The 19,000-nt window shown below is 48.9% G+C and overlaps 1 protein-coding gene across 1 annotated transcript in view; it reads left to right on the top strand.

Moving 5' to 3' along the window:
* Positions 1–2,087: 2,087 nt before the first annotated feature.
* TNRC6A (trinucleotide repeat containing adaptor 6A) overlaps positions 2,088–19,000 on the top strand; it is a 43,136-nt gene continuing 26,223 nt past the window's right edge. The window contains exons 1-5 of the mRNA XM_058815811.1: positions 2,088–2,227; positions 2,933–2,980; positions 5,244–5,279; positions 11,256–11,346; positions 12,335–12,356. Of these exons, the coding sequence (XP_058671794.1) occupies positions 2,223–2,227; positions 2,933–2,980; positions 5,244–5,279; positions 11,256–11,346; positions 12,335–12,356 (202 nt within the window). The 5' untranslated portion in view covers positions 2,088–2,222. The remainder of the gene's footprint in view (positions 2,228–2,932; positions 2,981–5,243; positions 5,280–11,255; positions 11,347–12,334; positions 12,357–19,000) is intronic.

The following is a 19,000-nucleotide window of genomic DNA, read 5'->3' on the forward strand; positions in this document are numbered from 1 at the left end:
CCCTCCTACACCACGTGTAGTGCCTCCAAAGAGACATGAAACAGGGCTGCTGTGAATGGAGCAGTGAGAGAGAGCTGAGTCACACTTCAGCAAATAATGGCTTTCAGTTACACACAATTACATGACAGTCCAAACTTTTTCATATGAAGCAAAATAAACAAGACCAAATTAACTTACAAGTTGTTACGAGGCGCCGAGGAACTGATTTCAAACTGCCACTTCACGGCTGTGCCTGTTCAGCTCACAGCGATGCACTCTGCATTACTGAGCCTCTAAGGACAAAAATACATTCACTGGCTACTCTCATTGTCATAAACCTTGCCTCTCAGACTGGAGGATCTTCTTCAGCTGGAAATCGCTGTGCTTCGCTCATGCTGGCAGAAGGACAGGGGATGCTGCAGCAGATTTCCAGGGACAATGGCTCCTGTGGCCCGGGCACCCATTTGTCTCACAGCCGAATCAAACAGCATTCCTTTTCTCACCAGCATTGGTAAAACCAGCAAAGGCCAAAAACTGGGCTGGAAAATGCTGGTGCCAATGTGCAGCTGGGTTCAGGAGAGAGCAAGAACTTCCCCATGGCAACAAAGCCTTGATGGGAGTGCTTGTCAGCTGCAGAAGCATTTACTGGGAATTCCTGTCCACTCTCGGTTTTGTGTGTTCCTGACATTACCACTCTCAATTCCAATCCATTATCAGCCCTTTGACTGATTTGATTTTTCTAATACCTGTGACATTGTTACTGAAGCCTAGTCCAGTAACAGAGCATGGCTCACATACTCCTCACTCTTCATTTGCTGTATTTGAAGTATCTCTGTGTGTTTTGGATTAAGCTCCATGTTCACATATATCGATCTCTCACCGAGTTTGCCAGTGCTGGGACTCTTCTATTCCCTTCCTCAACCCAACAGTCAGTGGAAGGTTTAGAGAAATGTCTGTGTGGTTATTTAGACATTAACTCTTTTATGTGCCAGTTACTGATGCCCCAAGCTGGGCATAGAGCTGGCACAGCAGCAGCAGCACCCTGGGGTAGCTGCCCCACACAGGGAAACACACATGGAAATAGATGTTCTGTCCATCTGTGCCTTGTCCTGCATCACCTGAGGAACCACTGTGTTCTGCTGAGAGTGCCTGGAATTCCTGTATGTCACTGGGATAAATAAAGGCTGCATCCGTGTGTGGGACTTTATTGCTCCCCAAAATCCCCAGCCAGGAGGGCATAGTGAGGTGGGGCTCATCTCCTCTGCCATGCTGCAGAGAGAGGACAAGAGGACACGGCCTTAAGCTGAGACACGGGAGGTTCAGATTAGACATTAGAAATTGTTCGTTCACTTTTCAGATGGTTAGGCTTTGGAAGGGCTGCCCAGGGAGGTGGTGGAGATCCCATGCCTGGGAGTGTTTGAGAGGTGTCTGATCTGGCACTGGGTGATGCCGGTTTGGGGTTTAGGGGTTACAGTGGTAGTGCTGCTGAAGTAAAGATCTCCTCCAGCCTTGACCACAGAATCTCCTTAGCTGGAAGGGACCGTCAGGGATCACCCAGCCCAACTCTTGGCTGTGCAGAGGACACCCCAACAATCTCCCCGGAGCATCCCTGGCCAAAGCCTCCTGTAGCTCTGGCAGCCTCAGGCCGTGCCCATCCCTGGGGAGCCTGGGCAGTGCCAACACCCTCGGGGGGAAGAGCCTTTCTCCAAAATGGACCCCAAACTCCCCTGGCACAGCCCAAGTGATGACTCCGTGACTCTGTCACCCGGACGGGACCCGGCCCGAGGCTCCCGGGCTCCCAGCCCCGATGAGCGGCCCGGGACGGGCTCGGGGTCCCGCTCCATGCCCCGTTCCCGCTCCCCCCGCGCCGGGATCCCGCTCCTGGTCCCGCTTCCCCCGTTCCCCCGCTCCCAGCCCCGCTCCCCCCGTGCCGGCCCCGTTCCCCCGTTCCCGTTCCCCCGCTCCCAGCCCCGCTCCCCCCGTGCCGGCCCCGTTCCCCCGTTCCCGTTCCCCCTCTCCCGGCCCCGCTCCCCCCGAGCGGGCGCCCCGGAAGCGCGGCCGGGGCGGGTTCGCTTCCTGCGCGCGGGGCGGGCGGGCGGCGGCGGCAGGAAATGGCGGCGGAGCTGCGGCTGCAGCTGCCGGGCCCTCCCGCTCCGCAGCGCCGGGCTCAGCCCGCCTAGAGCCGCCGGCCGCGCCGGGCCCGCGCCGCAGCCTCCGGGACGGACTCCGAGCACTTTACATACATGAGGTACCGGGCCGGGCGGCGCCGGGCCGGGCGGGGAAGGGCCGGGCGGCGGGGCAGCCCCGCGGAGCCGCGGCGGGCGCGATGGGGATCGGGCTCCCGCGGCAGCGCCGCCGGCCGAGGGGCCGCCCGGAGGGGCCGCGGCGCCCGCCCGGAGCGGGGTGTGCCGGTCCCCCCGCCCGGGCCGAGCCGTGCCCGCCCCGGCTCCGAGTTGGCTCTGCGGGGCCGGCAGCGCCCGTGGCCGCCGGTGCGGCGCGGAGCGAACCGGAGCGGCACGGAGCATCCCGGTGCCGCACGGAGCGAACCGGTGCCGCGCTCGGAGCGCGCTCGGAGCGCGCTGGCGGCTGAAGTGATGCAGCAGAATCGTTTTCCTTAAAGTCCTTGAGACGGCGGAGCGCGGGGAGGGCGCGGGGATGGGTGCGGGGCGCCGGGATGCGGATGGGCTCCGGTGGCCGCTGCGGGCACAGGGATGGTGCCCGGACACACCGGGCTGGCACGGGCAGGGCTGGCACGGGCAGGGCTGGCACGGGCAGGGCCCGCCCGCTCCCCTCGCCCGCCCCGGGGACACCGCCGCCCGTCCCCGCCGGTCCCTGCTCTCCCCATCCGTCCTGACCAACCCACCTGAGCTCCCTGTGCATCCTGACCCGCACCGGCTTTATTTTCCTGCTGCATTGCTGTTGACATGGAAACCAATACCACTTTCTGTTGCAGAGAATTGGAAGCTAAAGCTACCAAAGAAGTCGAAAGAAAACTAAGCAGGTAAGAGACTCATTTAAATTCCCTCCCGCTATTTAGATGGAAAGGTGGCCTAGGGCTAGGAGTAGTTGTGGGCTTTATCGGGAGCTTTAATCTCTTGTTAATTGTAAGGATAAAAAAAAATCTGAATTTGAAAACACTGTCTATTGCATGGGGAAATAGACAGCGTTTGAAAACGCTGTCTATTGCAAGCTTAGTTAATTCTGTAGACTAAACACCTTTTTAGCTGGTTTTTTTTTTTTTTGTTTAACTACTTCAGATGTTTAATACAGTTTATTTAATAGGGGAGGTTTTTGAAGAGAAAAATAACTTTTCTGCACTAAGTTGTAGTACCTAAGAATAACTGGAAAATGAATGAAGAGTTTTGGGTTCTTTTATACACTTCAGCCAAATATTGTTTGGAGGCAAGACAGTTGTGGCAAGAGCTGGATTAAACTCTATGTTGCCATATAACCACTGGCTGTGCCTCTTTTGCCATGAAGAGTTAGCTGGTGAATGTCCTGTTTACGTGTAGTTTTTAGAATGAGAGATTAGCAGAATGGGCTGGGGAGTTAACTCCTTGACTCGGGAGTTCAGGGTCAGGTTGAAGGAAGAATTCTGTGCCCTAAGGTGTATCTCTTTGTGTTTAAGCAGTTGTTTCTTCTGCACCGTTTGGTTTTGGTCAGGTGACTTTCTCGCAAGTATCCGCTCTATGGGTTACATTCTTTGTTTTCAACTTCTGTCCTGCTTCCTTTTTGGGTTCTTTTTCAGTTAGACCTTTAAAGGCCTTTTGCTAGTGATCCGTTAAAGGGATTTCCACTGGGGCCCTTTGAGATGTGCCTGAACCCTGAGTATAGCAGATAGAGTCTCAGGTTTGGTGCCCTGCTTTTTTCCTTCTCTCCTGAGCCCGAGCAGTCTCCAGCTTCCAGGGTGAGCTGTGATTGGGCTGTGGAACCTGAAAACTGCTTTGCTCCCCCCTGCTCTCAGTGCGTGTCTTCCTTTTGGTTTTTTTTATTTTGCTAATACACTTAATGATGTGTAATCAGTGAATGATTTTCCCCACGTTGTTGTTGAAATGCAGGGAATATTTGGGGTGCCTGGGAGCCTCTGAGGTGCCTTTGGCACGTTGCTGTGTTATAACCCATCAGTGTTCAGGGACTCGCTGCAGTCGCCATGCCAGAAGTGATTTCAGAACTGTTATTTAGAGTGACAGAGTGCTGAGTTCGGAGCACTACTTGGTGCCAGTCATAGTAAGTCAGGAGATCTTCACGTTTTTATGACCTTAGCAGAGACCTTGTCATGCTGGCAGACGGTGCTGAGTGTGAGGGGAAGTGAAAGGAAACTACAGCGCTTCCAAAATTCGGTGCTTGGAGAGTAAATTCTGCTATGGAATGGGTCCTGTGTCTCTCTGACACAGAAGAGTATGTTTTATTAATTTAAAAGGTTCTGAACTGGTTTGAAGTTCACATTAATGCCCCGGCTGGTTTATGTTTAGCCAGGGAGCTCTCGTTGTGTGAGCACACAGCTGATAAACCATGGCATGCCTGCGCTGGGTAGACCTGATTAATTGTTTTACTGGGGTAGAGCTCAGCAGATAGCCCTCGTTCTTCCTCCAATGTCATTATTTACTGGCTTATTAAATTTGCAGTGACCTAGTGGAACTGTAAAAGAGCAAATATCCTTTCCTGGCAAGGTACACAGACCTGTGCTAGAGTTTATGTTAATCTCAGATTTCACAGTGTGGATGTAGACTGTGAACTCCACAGGATGTTGGCTTTGTTTTGTGTTCTGAAGTCACTTCTGGAGTTCATGCTTATAAATTAATGGGTAGCAAATACACTTTTTAATCTTGCTGGGAATATTGGCCTAGACTGTGGGTTTGTGATAGGAAAAGTATTACAGCTTTCAGTGCAGCTTGCTTATCCCATTGGAGTGATTCCTGTTTCACACTCAGGATTAGCATTTGGCTTGTCTGGCCTTTTGGAAAGGAATCCTCATTTGGTCTATGTTCTCTCTAAAATTCATACATGCCTGGTGCTGTGCAAATATTCCTGGTCTCAAAAATCAGCTTAGTGCATGACTGGCAACAGTGATTAAATAAATCCATCCACGCTCTGTTGTGGCATCGTGTTACCAATTAAGTGTCACCTGGTCAGCCACAGCAAGAGTGTCTGCTCTTACCTAGGGAAATCTAAGAGTTAAATTTGGTTAAAATCAGGACTGCTACAAATCACCATTTAGGTCTTCTGATTTAAGGAATAACTTTTCAATTCTGTTTGGTAAACAGGGCTTTCCTGCCTCATTTATGTGGAACTGAGAGAAGGTAAATATCTGAAATACATTGACAATCATGTTCCCAAACCCAGGGCTTTGGCTGTTGCTTCACAAGCATGCAAACCATAGGGAAGAGTCTCCATTGCTTCCATTCACCTGTGATTCTGCCCACCTTGGTTGCAGACTGGCCATGTGTTGGGAGAGCAAGCTTCTCACCCCTAGCTTCCATCCATGTGCTCTGTAAAGTTATCACTGTACAACTGATTTTTATGCTTTCATGTAATAATAACTGCCATATTTCTGTGATATTTTTCTTATCTGCTGCAGGGAAAACATAGAGCTGGCCCAGTGATAGAGACATATAAACCAGGGAGAAATGTAGTTGTTTCTGTTGATGTGTAAGCATTTGATTTTCTGTTGGGTTTCTGGGGATGGGTCTTTTTCCTCATAAACATTCTGTTCATGCTTCCAGGACCTTTACAGACACTTGGGTAAATGACATATCCCTTTCTGTTCCACAGACACCCTTGAGGCTGTGCAGGGCTGCCAGGTGGGGTCCCTTTGGTGTTCCAGGGGTGCAGCAGCCCCTGTGCAGCAGCAGCACTGCAGCAGCCTGAGAGGGGCAGGTTGCTGCTGGGCTCGAGCAGCTGACTGTGGAGGAGCAGTTTAATCTGCCTTCCTGGTTCCTCATTTGTTACAGGAAGATAGGGATTGTTTATGGCTGCTGCTGGAGTCCTGTGTGGCTGGATGATAAACTTCTTGGGAAGGAGATCTGTGTTTTGTCTGCTTGTGTAGCAGCAAACATCTTGGGTGAAACTCAAGGGCAAAGCCAACCCCAATATTCCAGAATTCTGGTCCATTTGTAGTCCCTGTATCATTCTGATGAGCCAGTTTCTGTGTTATGGAAATGGGAAAGCTGAGAGGATTCCAGGTGATTGGCATGGCAGACGTGGTAGGGAGGATTCTGTCGCTTCACCTTTAGGGTGGAAATTTAAAGACCTGAGGTATTTAAAAGCAAAAAAGAAAGTAGCTGATACCCATTTTCTAATTAATTATTCATTGAAGTATTTTTTCCCAGTTTTTAGCTTGGCAGCACCTCTCCTCTCTGTTAATAGCTGGAAAGAACACACACACACACACGTCTGGAAATGAGTGGGTTTGTTTTGTTCTCACTGCCTGAGGCTCTCAGTGCTCCCAGGAACACGCTGGGTGGGTTCAGGTGCCAGAGCTTTTCCATCTGAGGCTCTGGCAGGGTTTGTTGGGATTATTTTGTTAACTTCAAAGTACTCGTGTCTGTTTCATAAACTCCAAGTGCTCCTTTGGTGTAGTGTGCTGTTCTGTGGATGGCATTGATAAAGGATGGTAGGATCCCATTTTAATCAAAATACACATTTTATAATTGATTTTTGTAGAATGCTGGTGAGTAGGAAAGCTAGCTGTTGGTTTTTACAGAACCTGAGAAATCACGTTCGTTGGCAACTTTATGTAATTGTGTCCTTTCAAAAAATTGAGAGATGAGGGAGCTTGCAGGTCAGAATACAGAAGATTTATCAGTCTCAGGAACATTTGAAAGTCTGTGCAGAAGATCAGCTGTAGGCTGAGCACGTGGTGCTGTCTTTGCAGAACTGTTAAAGATCTTTCAATGCCTGATACTTACCTGTAGCTACCTGGCAGTGTTCCACCTGTAGCACTGCAAGTTAATTTATAACCAGAAGAAGAGAAAATGGTAGAAAGGATTTATTTATTTATTTATTTATTTGAAAAAAATTTAATATGTCCATCACTGGAAATTTTACACTGCTTTCAGAAGCTGCTGTGTATAATCACTTCTAATTCTTACTTGTGTATTTGCTCCATACCTCTGTTCATCCCTCCAGTGATGGATGGGAGCTCACAGTTGTTGCAACCATCATTTCCTCAGTGTGGGGATAGAATTTTGATTTTATTGTGGCAAAACATGTTGCACTTTGATAAATTGTAACAGCAAAGATAACAAAGCTGCACAAACATTAATTACTTCATCCTCAGCCTGTCTGCCAGGGGAAATATGGGTGAACTCGATTTTGCTCTTCTGCAACACAAGAATAAAGGTTAACCATGTCTGTTTCAGCCCAGGTATTTTTACAATGCTAAGCTGGAGCTTTAGAAATTAAACATTAATAGTACTTTTTTTTCAAGAAGTAAAGTAATAAGTGAAGCACGTTTTGATACAAATATTTCCTGAAATGTTTGCAGTTAGAACATGACAGTTTTTTCCACTTCAGAAGCCAAATAACAAATCAGGCAATACAAAAATAAAATGCCTTGTGCTGTCTTGATAACCTGTCTTAGAAGACTAAAAAGTTGGTTTTGTTTCTTCTGGGCTTTTTAATAGCTTAATTGAGGGAAGTATTTTTGTAGTTTGTTGGATTTTTTTCCGCTGTATACAAAGAAGAATTGTGCTGGGGTACACAATTGGAACAAAAATTTTCTGTTAAATAAATAATGGTAAATATTTATCTGACCCTCGGTCTGCTTAAATTTATGCAGATGACAGCAGCTTCTCCTTGCCCACCTTCAGAGCCATTAAATGTGCAGTCTCTCCTGAGATCAAGATCCATTTTCATTTTGCCTCACTTGAAAATAAAGCACCTTTCAAGTTAAGCTGTTGAAACCGGAGGCCTTTGTTCTGTCTCCGACGTGGATTTCCTATTGCCGGGGTGTTTTATTTTCACTTGATCTAAATTGAAAAATATGGTTTGCATTTCTGCTAAGGCCATTTAACCTTGAGCGAGCTAATCCCGTTACCCAGGAGGAGGAGGACATAGCCTGTGCTCTGGTGGAGGCTGGGTGTGTGATGGGGAATCACAGAGCTGTTTGTAAATTCCCCTTATCCATGGAATGCTCTGTCCCTGCTCTTCCTGGGCCAGCTGATGGGCAGCGTGCTGCTGCAAACACTTTGGCCACTCAAGGTGGATGGATTAGAGCTGCCAGGTGTGGGGAAAGCCCAGCAGTGAACCTGTTCATGTTGGTCACACAAGGTCCATGGGTTAACATGTGTGGGGAAAGCCCAGCAGTGAACCTGTTCATGTTGGTCACACAAGGTCCATGGATTTACAGGTGTGGGGAAAGCCCAGCAGTGAACCTGTTCATGTTGGTCACTCAAGGTCCATGGATTTACAGGTGTGGGGAAAGCCCAGCAGTGAACATGTTCATTTGGGCCACACAAGGTCCATGAATTAACAGGTGTAGAGGAAAGCCCAGCAGTGAACCTGTTCATTTTGGTCACACAGGGTCCATGGATTAACAGGTGTGGGGAAAGCCCAGCAGTGAACCTGTTCATTTTGGCCACACAAAGTCCATGGATTAACAGATGCCAGGTGTGGGGAAAGCCCAGCAAAGGAACCTGTTTGTGTTGGCCACACAAGGTCCATAGATTAAAGCTGCCAGCCCAGCAATGAACCTGTTCATTTTCTGGCTCTGTGTGGTTTCCACAAGCCCAGGTTGCTCTGGTGGTTCCTGTGGAGCTGCTGCTGCTCTGTCTGCAGAACCAGGGGGCTGTGAGCCCAGGGCATAAATGGGAAATGCCACGTTCCACTTCTGCTCCTCAAGGAACAGTGTCAGAAATGGAGCTTGTGATGTGTTCCAGCAGAGGCTGGAGCCAGAGGCAGCAATCCCATCACCTGCTGGCTGGTGAGAGGGCCCTGCATTTCTGTGCTGGGCAGAATAAAGGAGACTCATGCTTCCAGCTGTCAGAAATGGAAATTCAGGTGTCCTGCGTGAGACTCTGGTGACTGAGGAGGCAAATGTGAATTTTTGTCTCAGGTTTAAGTTTGTTTATGATGATGGTGAATAGGCCTGTCTTACTTGAAGTGTTCAGTTTTCAGGGAAAGGCAGGGACAGGAAGGGCTTTGCTATTGCTGCTTAGTTGTGCCAATTGGGTTAGTTTTGCTCTGAGATTTGATGTTATAGTGGTAATTAATACCCTTAAAAACTCATAATGAACTATAGGTGGATGGTTTTTATCTAGGGAATACCTAGAGTTCTGATCCTAATCGTAGGGGGGAGTTATGTCTCCTAAGTTTGCTTTGTAATCTAAAATCTGTTTGTCTTGAAAAGATAAAAATTGAATTGACACAGTGTCAGAATTTAGGAGTTCTGTTGTTCCTGTGTGACAAAAACCCAGTGATGCTCTGGTGGAATATTCCAGAGATATTGGTATGTTAGTTGTTAGCATCTGTATTCCCAAAGTGAAATGTAATTGTGTTGATTTAACTGTAGCAGGATTGATGAGGTGTTTTTTTCTTTTCCTGTGAAAATACTACTTTGCATTCTGCTTGCTGTTGAATGTGCTACAGCTTTCTTCTAAAAGCAGAATGATTTTTCAGTTAATGCAGTTTTGGCATGTGACAGACTGAAATTTGTTACACAAAACAAGTGCTGGTGGCTGCTCACGGTGTCACAGCTGCTGTAGCTCAGCGGGCCCAGCCCAGCACTGGGTTCCAAGGAGCAAACCAGTGTTCTGCTCTGAGGGGAAGGGGCTGGGATCTCTGAGAGCTTTATTCTGTACTGGCTCCACGCCTGGTGCTGCCCTCCAGTTCAAATTGCCTGTTACAGTTTGGACTGTCCCAAATTACCCAAACCGAGGGTCAGCATCACCAGCATCCCCGTGGTTCCAAATGCTCAGGGTGGGACAGAGCTGATTGAGGTGTCACCTTTGTAATGCACGGATGTCGCTGCAGGTTAATAATTGCCTCACATTTGCACAGGGAGCAGGGATTGCTCTAAATGGAACTGGAATTGTTTCTGCACTTAGGTGTCTGACCCCTTAGTTGTCCATGAAATCATTTTGGAGACCTAATTGTAAATGCAAGATTGCTTTTGCAGTGAATCCTCCTCGGTGGATCTCGCAGCCAGCTGATGGAGCTGTGATAAAATGCAAAACAGCCACACTGTGTTTAATGGTTGTGATTCCTCTGGCAGTGCAGGGGCTCTCAGAAATAACGCTCCTGGCTAATTATTTTGCATACCTTAGCACATCAGAAGCCCTTCTTTCTTAAAAGAAGTAGCTGCTGCTTGCTTTCTGTTATTAGAAAATCTCAAAAGCCAGAATCTGGTCAGTGGAAGCTGATGCCTGCACTCGCTCTGAAAGGGGCTCGAGCTGAGTTAGAAGTAGAATTAACTGGTTGTTTATATATCTGGAAAAGTAATGAAAGTTTTAGTACCTGTAGACTATCTTGTGGTTTAATACATTCAATTTGCATTGCTTCTGACAGACTATCAAACTATCTTACTTAAAACTGGAGGTTTATGGGAGCTTTGGGGTTAAAGCAGAGCCAGCTCAGTGTTTCCAGGCAGACACACACCGTGCAGTCACTGTCCCATAGTGACACTGTTAGTTCTTTTTCTCCAAAAACCTTTGGAAATCTGTTTTTGAGCAGCATGAGCTGGGCAGAGCTGTTCCTGCTCAGGTTTGGGCAGAAATGCTGTGGTAATGAACGAGTGTTGTTAATTACCGTTCCGAGTTTTGGTTTCACTTTTGCCCAGTTACGGTTTTGTTTCTCGGAGAGGGAGCTCTGAAATGGCCCTGCTGTGCCCCTGCTGTGCCAGCTGTGCCAGCTGTGCCCTGCCTGCCCGGGGCGGTTCCTGCAGAGGGGCTTTGGGATGGGGCAGAAGCACAGGGGTTTGTGGCTTTGGCTGCCTGCAGGAGCACTCCAGGCTGCCATGTGCCATAGCTCAGTCACTCCAGTTCAGGGGACACTAAACAACATCTGAACTTGCTGGCTTTTGAACCAAATGCAAGTCCAAGCTTCACTGTAAGCTTTGGGAGAAAGAGCTCCTTACATGCAGCGTGACACCACATCTGCACTGCAAGTCCTGTCGCTGGTGGCTTGCCCTGACAGTGACAGTCCCTGCAGAAATAGGATCCAATTAGAGGCAAAATTCCCCAGTTCTTTCATGTCGCTGTGAAATAATTGTTCTAAAATGAATCTAAGTGTGTACAGATTGTATTTTGGGAGAGTTAATTGCAAACTGTGTGGTTCAGGGATTTAGTGCAAGAAGAGGAAGAACAGTTGATGGAAGAAAGGAAAAAGAGAAAAGAAGACAAGAAGAAAAAGGAAGCTGCTCAAAAAAAGGTATGTGGAGCACTGAGGAGAAACCCCTGTGCTTGGAGGTGACTTGTTTCATCACTAGTAAAAACAAGTGTTCTCTTATTAATTTAATGTTTTAAATTTAGCTGTGATGTCAGTTATTTAGAGGTAACTGACATGTTGAACATTGTAATTGGCTCTGTGTAGTTTCTTACAAAACTAAATTTTCATCTGGGGTGACCCTTCTATTTCCTGATGGTCAGCTGAGGCAGTCTCAGGTTTGTAGCACCTCAGTGTTAATGTATTTACTAGTAGAATAAAAATGCCATTTTAAAGCAGTGGCTTTCAGCTGCTTCCTTATTTTCATATATCTTCTTATTCTTCAGTATGGAAACATGCCATGAGAGAATTTGTAGTAGGGAATAACAATTTAATAAAAAAGAAAATATTGACAGCAAAGATGTTTAGGAGTGGAAACGTCAGAGAAATGCTTGTAAATACTTCAGAATCCCTGTTTCCTGACAAGATCCTCATCATGGCAAGGCATTTTATCCTGTGATAAACTTTTATTCAAATAGATCTCTCATCCTGGCCACAGTACAGGTGTAACCAATGAATCTTGCAAATGAAAGCCTTGAAGCTTTGGCATTTGCTCTCTTATTCTTTTCCATTTCCAGGTCACTCCCCCTTCCCTGCCCTGTTCTGCAATAAAAGTGGCAGCAGCTCTTTGCTTCCAGGCACAGTTTTTAACTCACTTAAAACATCTTAATTTGCAAGTTTAATTTGGTCTGTTTCATGTAGTTATCTTTCAAATTAATTTTGTCTTCTATAACATTTAAACAGCTTTTTAAACATAAGGAATAATAGGCCTGGGTTGGTTAGAGAGAGGCTTCTGAAGTAGATAATTAAATAACTTGAAACCATTTAAAAAGAGGAAAGTCAAATGCTAATGTTGCTTTATGAAGTGGTATGTGTATATGTGGTTTCTCTCTTATCTGCAAAAATCACTGACACTTCTTTTTTCTTGTTCTAGGCCATTGAACAAAAAATCAAAGGTAAGTTACTTTACAGTTAGTTCTACTCTGTGTATTATTTCTGGGGTTTAAAATGCGTTGAATCAAATGTTTCACCTGAAATCTCCTCCCAAAAGTGACAGATGGGACCCTTGAGATTTCAGCTGCACTTTTTCAAAGTGACCACAAAAGTCTAGAAGAGTATCAGCACAGGGTTTATCCAGGGATTGGAGTTGCTGATCTTCCTGTTTTCCATTCTTATTTACTGACAGAGCACCAGGCATAGACATAACACCTGAAGTTCCTTCCCTGCTTGCTTTTTCCTTCCCCTTTTTGCTTTGTTTGAAAAGTGCACCGACACTTCAGAATAACTGTGTGTAGGATGGATCTGTTGGAAACTTAATTTACAGATATTTTAAGTGCAGCTGGGACTGGGAACACTTGATGGAGAAGTAATTAATGTGTCCAGTAATTAATGTGTCCAGTTTTACTCCTGCATATGGAGGGCTCACCCTGCAGAATGATCAGGGTGCCAGTACCCATGACCTGTAATTTCAATATTCATGGCAGGTGGGAGCACTGTGGTTTTCTGGGTGTTTGTGGGGTTTGTAGGGCTCTGCATCCCAACCAGCTCCTACAAAGGGGAAAAAAGCTTCTTTTCACTTTCTCTTGGGTTGTAGCTCCTCACCTGTTTGGTGGGAAGTGCACAGTAACTGCTGAGGTGGCTGTGTGGAGTGCTTGAAGTTTTCTGGGAATGCTGGTTTAATTTAACACTTACTGGGGCAGCGGCAGATGCTCCAGTCCTGCTGAGCAGAGATGGAATTCCTGCTGGGAAAATCAGAAAGTGCTGGAAGGGATGGGGCTGGGAGGCAGGGGGCTGGCAGGGGCACGCTGTGCTGGGAGCAGGAGGGACACAAGTGCCCCTTCCCAGGGTGGTGATGAGGAACGTCCCAGCTGGGCTGTGCTGGGAGGGGAGAGGCAGGCTGTGCTCAGGGCACTGCCCTGGGGCTCTGCAGCACCATTCCCAGCCGTGCAGCACCATTCCCAGGGCTGCAGCACCATTCCCAGCCGTGCAGCACCATTCCCAGCCGTGCAGCACCATTCCCAGGGCTGCAGCACCATTCCCAGGTGTGCAGCACCATTCCCAGCCGTGCAGCACCATTCCCAGGTGTGCAGCACCATTCCCAGGGCTGCAGCACCATTCCCAGGGCTGCAGCAACATTCCCAGCCGTGCAGCACCATTCCCAGGGCTGCAGCACCATTCCCAGGTGTGCAGCACCATTCCCAGCCGTGCAGCACCATTCCCAGCCGTGCAGCACCATTCCCAGCCGTGCAGCACCATTCCCAGGGCTGCAGCACCATTCCCAGCCGTGCAGCACCATTCCCAGGGCTGCAGCACCATTCCCAGCCGTGCAGCACCATTCCCAGCCGTGCAGCACCATTCCCAAGCACCATTCCCAGCTGTGCAGCACCATTCCCAAGCACCATTCCCAGGGCTGCAGCACCATTCCCAGGTGTGCAGCACCATTCCCAGGGCTGCAGCACCATTCCCAGCCGTGCAGCACCATTCCCAGCTGTGCAGCACCATTCCCAAGCACCATTCCCAGCTGTGCAGCACCATTCCCAAGCACCATTCCCAGGGCTGCAGCACCATTCCCAGGGCTGCAGCACCATTCCCAGGGCTGCAGCACCATTCCCAGCCGTGCAGCACCATTCCCAGCCGTGCAGCACCATTCCCAGCCGTGCAGCACCATTCCCAGGGCTGCAGCACCATTCCCAGGTGTGCAGCACCATTCCCAGGGCTGCAGCACCATTCCCAGCCGTGCAGCACCATTCCCAGCCGTGCAGCACCATTCCCAGCTGTGCAGCACCATTCCCAGGGCTGCAGCACCATTCCCAGCCGTGCAGCACCATTCCCAGCCGTGCAGCACCATTCCCAGCTGTGCAGCACCATTCCCAAGCACCATTCCCAGGTGTGCAGCACCATTCCCAGGGCTGGCCTGGCATTTCTGAGTGCAGTGGGTGCTCTGGTGGCTGTGTTCCAATGGGAAAAGCACCTGGACTGAGGAGGAGCAGGGGGTTTGTGCTGTGGGAGGATGAGAGGAGGGAGCTCCTGAGGGCAGCTGTGCTGCTGGACTGGGACATTGTCCTGCCTGCTGAGGGCTTGGTTTGGAAAGGCATTGCTGGAGGCAGAGGGGGCTGCAGGAGGCTCTTTAGCATTCCTGGAGCTGCAGGCAGCGATGGAAGCTGCTCTCTGTGTGCCCCTCCATCCTCTGAGCTGCATCTGGCTGACCAGGGCTCCCACTGAAATCCACTGGGAGTTCCAGGTTTGTCTTTGGGCACGGGGCAGCAATTTAAAATAAAACAAAAGATAAAATTGCTGGAAGACTGTTATAACTAATAAATACTCTTCATTTGTTTTTTAGCATGCCTTTTTCCAAGCAGTGCATGGAATTGTGTTTGAATACAGGCTAAGGGTTGGTTTTGTTCTGTAACTCCTGCCATAAGGCTTCTGGGATCACAGACCAGATTTACAGAATTATGAAGATGTCTGGGTTTGTTCTGAAGTGATAGAACATGTCTGAGCAGACAGTGAAGAAGGAGAGGGATAGGATACTTTGCTGTATAATAACAAACACTTGGTGTGCCCATTTGACCCTGTGCTTGGGCTGCACTGGCATCACAAGCAAAGGGCTAAAAATAGCCTGGACCAGGAGGGCAGGAATTCTGCTTGGGAGGCTCCCCAGTGGGAATCTTCATGTGGAATGGAAATGTCTTTCTTCTGAAGGACAGAGTAATTAAACATTTTTTATTTTTTTTTTTTTTTCTGCCTTGAGAGAAAGATTCACTGATGGAAGTGTTAAGTTCCAACTTAATGATGTTGGAATTATTTAAAGGGTATTTTATAAAGTTCAGCAGGAATTTAGAGTTGTCAGAGAAACATAAACTGGCAGTGCTGTGGAAGAAAAGATATCATGAGATGCAGATACACAACTTTTTGCTACAGTTTCTGTAGGAACAAAATCCGAAGCTTGTGCTGCACATGGCTCTTGCCTTGTTTCACCAGTTTTGCCTCCTTGTGTTCAGGATGCAAATTAATGTTTTATTAGTTTCCAAGTTTCCATCACGTTAATGTCTTAAATAATTTATTCTGTGCATGAGCTGAAGATAAAATACAAGAGTATAGGATCTCTAAATAATTCAGAATTATGTGCCTCTTTCAGAAAAGAAGCTGGTTAAGTGTTGGGGGTGGAAGGGAGGGTATTTCTTGGTTTAAGTGTAGTTTGGACAGCTCCAAACTGTTGTTTTATCTAAGGAAGAAATTGCTGTTGTACCAGCTGAAGCAGCTCCCAGCCTTCCTGTAAAATGACAAGAACCTTCCAAGGGAGTTTTTGGAGCTGGGGTTTTCCTGTTCAGGATTGGGAATTAAAGTAATGAGAAAGATGCTAACAACAACGTTTCTGGTACCAGCAGCAATTTAGTACCATGGTATTGCAGTCAGAAATGCACGTGTGGCATTCCTGCAGATTTCAGGGGTTCTCACGTGCCTGGTTTGGTCCAGCTGGTGTCATTAAAGGAGGGAACAGAGCTTGGGACAGCTAGAGGCCAGTCTGTTAGTTGCTAAGTGGAAAGTTTATCTGTTTGTGCAGCAGCTGCACAGCATGTGCCTTCCCAGTTCTTTTGAACCAGGTTTTCTAGGAAAAAATAAATATAATTCGAGTTCCTGTTTGTTGAAAATACTGTAGAATTGTCAGTTGTAGTGTTCCTCCTAGGATGGCAGAATATGTCCTTGTGCTGTGTTTGAAGTCAGAGCTGTTAGACACACAAGTCAGTCCATTATCCCAAATTTCCCAGCCCAGACCCTGCAGGCAGCCCAGTGCTGAGCCCTGCACTGAGGGAAAGGCTGTTCCAGGAGCAGCTTCCAGCTGGGCTCTGTGTGTGCTGCAGGGTGGGAGCTCAGGGGGGCTGAAATGCCCCTGCACACGTGGATGTGTGGATGGGGACTGTGGGAGCTCAGGGGCTGAAATGCCCCTGCACACAGTGGGATGTGTGGATGGGGACTGTGGGAGCTCAGGGGCTGAAATGCCCCTGCACACAGTGGGATATAGGGATGGGGACTGTGGGAGCTCAGGGGGGCTGAAATGCCCCTGCACACAGTGGGATGTGTGGATGGGGACTGTGGGAGCTCAGGGGCTGAAATGCCCCTGCACACAGTGGGATGTGTGGATGGGGACTGTGGGAGCTCAGGGGCTGAAATGCCCCTGCACACAGTGGGATATAGGGATGGGGACTGTGGGAGCTCAGGGGGGCTGAAATGCCCCTGCACACGTGGATGTGTGGATGGGGACTGTGGGAGCTCAGGGGGGCTGAAATGCCCCTGCACACGTGGATGTGTGGATGGGGACTGTGGGAGCTCAGGGGGGCTGAAATGCTCCTGTACACAGTGGGATGTGTGGATGGGGACTGTGGGAGCTCAGGGGGGCTGAAATGCCCCTGTACACAGTGGGATGTATGGATGGCAGGAATTGACGGGCAGTGCCCAGTGCTGGGCTGGCTCTGGCCGTGGGGCTCAGGGGAGCAGCACGGGCTGTCCCTGCAGCCCAGAAAGTGCCACTTTCATTGCAGAACAGAGTCAACTGAATTGCCCAGTGAAACGGAAAGTGCTCTAAATATAGCTGGGTGTGGAATTGAAATCTTTGACTCATATTTCCCACCTTGGAAACTTCTTATGCTTGTTCTTCTCGGCGCAGCGGAATGGCCCGAGTGCACAGACCCCGCTGGGTTTGTCGGGGCTGTCGCCTGCCTTACTCTGCTTTTCCTGACTGGAAAACCTCTCCTGCTAGCTGCTGGATCCGGGGGGTGACTGCAGGAATGCAGGGGACGGGCCTGCGGCCGCGCAGCGCCGCGGGAAGGGCGCGCTCACCTCCGTGCGGATCTGCAGGGGTTAAAGCCTTGGCAAACACGAGATATTTTCCAGAGCGGCTCCGAGCTCACAGCTGCGGCCATTTTTCCAGCAGGAAAATTCTAGCACTACATCTTAGGTGTGCGAGAGCCCGAGAGGCAGGAGAGGCGGCGGGCTGCGCTCGCCCTGGGGCTGGCAGCGCTGCCAGCCGGGACATGTGGCGCAGGGCGCGTTTTGGGGGGCAGCTCCAGCAGCTCCGCGGGGAGGCAGCGGGGCCCTGCCAGCCTGGCGCCGCTCTTTGTACGGGGCAGCAGAGCATCTGAGCTCCCTGCGCCAGCCAGGAGCTGCCTCCAGCCGCATTAAAGTTCCTCAAGCAGCTGCCATTTTTTATTGGAGGGGGAGCGCGAGTCCCCGGGCCCCTGCTCCAGGAGGAGTTGGCAGGCAGCTCCTGGAGCAGTAAAATGACACCATGCTTCTCCTCCATTTTCTAATGAAATCTGCAGAGTGGGAAAGCAACACAAGTTGGAAGCGTCTTTCTTTGGAATCTCTCTGTAAACTGTAACTCCACCATCCCCTGCTCTGAGGGTTTGCAGCAGGTTTGTTCTTTATGAAAATCTGTCATTTTTAATGCTAGTTTCTGTAAACTTGCTGTTGCTAGTCAGTTAACTGTGATAAACTGTAAGTTTGTTATTAGTATCTTTCTGCCTTAATACAATTCAAAATAAAATGTTGGTGTGTAGAACAAACTTTTATTAACGAGTGACTAGTCTAGAGCAAATTAAAATATTAAGGTAATGATTATGGGGTGCTGGAATTCATAGTAGCCATATTGGAATATTAATGTGTTATTTAGCCTTCTGAGAAGTTGTGGAGCAGAAAATGTTGGACAGGGAGAATTTTATAGCTCAAAACTTACTCTGTGGTTCTCAGGAAAGCGAAGGCAAGGGAATTCTGTTGCACTTTGGATAATTTCAGTTGAAAATTAGCATATAATTGTGGACTCTATATTCTGTAGCCTAGCCCTGGGACCTGGCAAGTGTGTTATACAATTTGCTGCTATCATAGTAGATAGAATTTCCGTGTTTGCTAAGGAAACAAATGCTTAGAATCCATGCGAAATATAATATTCATGAGCTGTTAGAGAAGTGCTGTTGGTGTTCTGCCTTAGGGCTGGCTGGGCAGCGAGTACCTTGTTTATTTGTTGCACTCCTTGATAGTCAAAAGTGATTTGAGTTCTGCAGGTCCCTTGGGGTCGGTTCTAACACACTTGGCCTTAAAATAGCTTTAATTAGGAAAGCAGAGTGCTGGGGTGCCCTGGGCGTGCTGCTGGCAGCTCTGTCTGGGTGTCCAGGGGTGTCAGATGGAAATGGTCTCGCTGTACCCCCAGCAGCAGCGGTGCAGGAGTGCAAGAGGCAGGGAAGGAGAAGTGGCTCAGTGTTACGGGGTGCTGCATGTTGTATTAAAATCTCCTCAGGGGAGGGTGTTTGTGTTTTCTGCTTCAGGTGGCAGTGGAAGGAAAAGGACTGGAGCAGTGTGTGCCACAGGCTAGAGGGGTTTGTGTGTGTGTGTGTCCTGCTTGGGGCTGTGGCCCCAGCCCTGCTCTGGGGCTGCACAGGGGTTTCTGTGTGTCGCTGTCAGCTCAGCTCAGCTGGATGTGCTCCAGGCTCTAAAGGGTCGTCCTTGGCACCAGCTGGGGCAGGGGGCACAGGGGAGAGCACCAGAAGTTATGGTTTGGGCACTGCTTACACAGCTTGTGGAGTGTGGAGTGTGAACAAACGTGGCT

The sequence above is a fragment of the Ammospiza caudacuta genome, chromosome 17, assembly GCF_027887145.1.
Source record: "Ammospiza caudacuta isolate bAmmCau1 chromosome 17, bAmmCau1.pri, whole genome shotgun sequence".
Taxonomy (NCBI): domain Eukaryota; kingdom Metazoa; phylum Chordata; class Aves; order Passeriformes; family Passerellidae; genus Ammospiza; species Ammospiza caudacuta.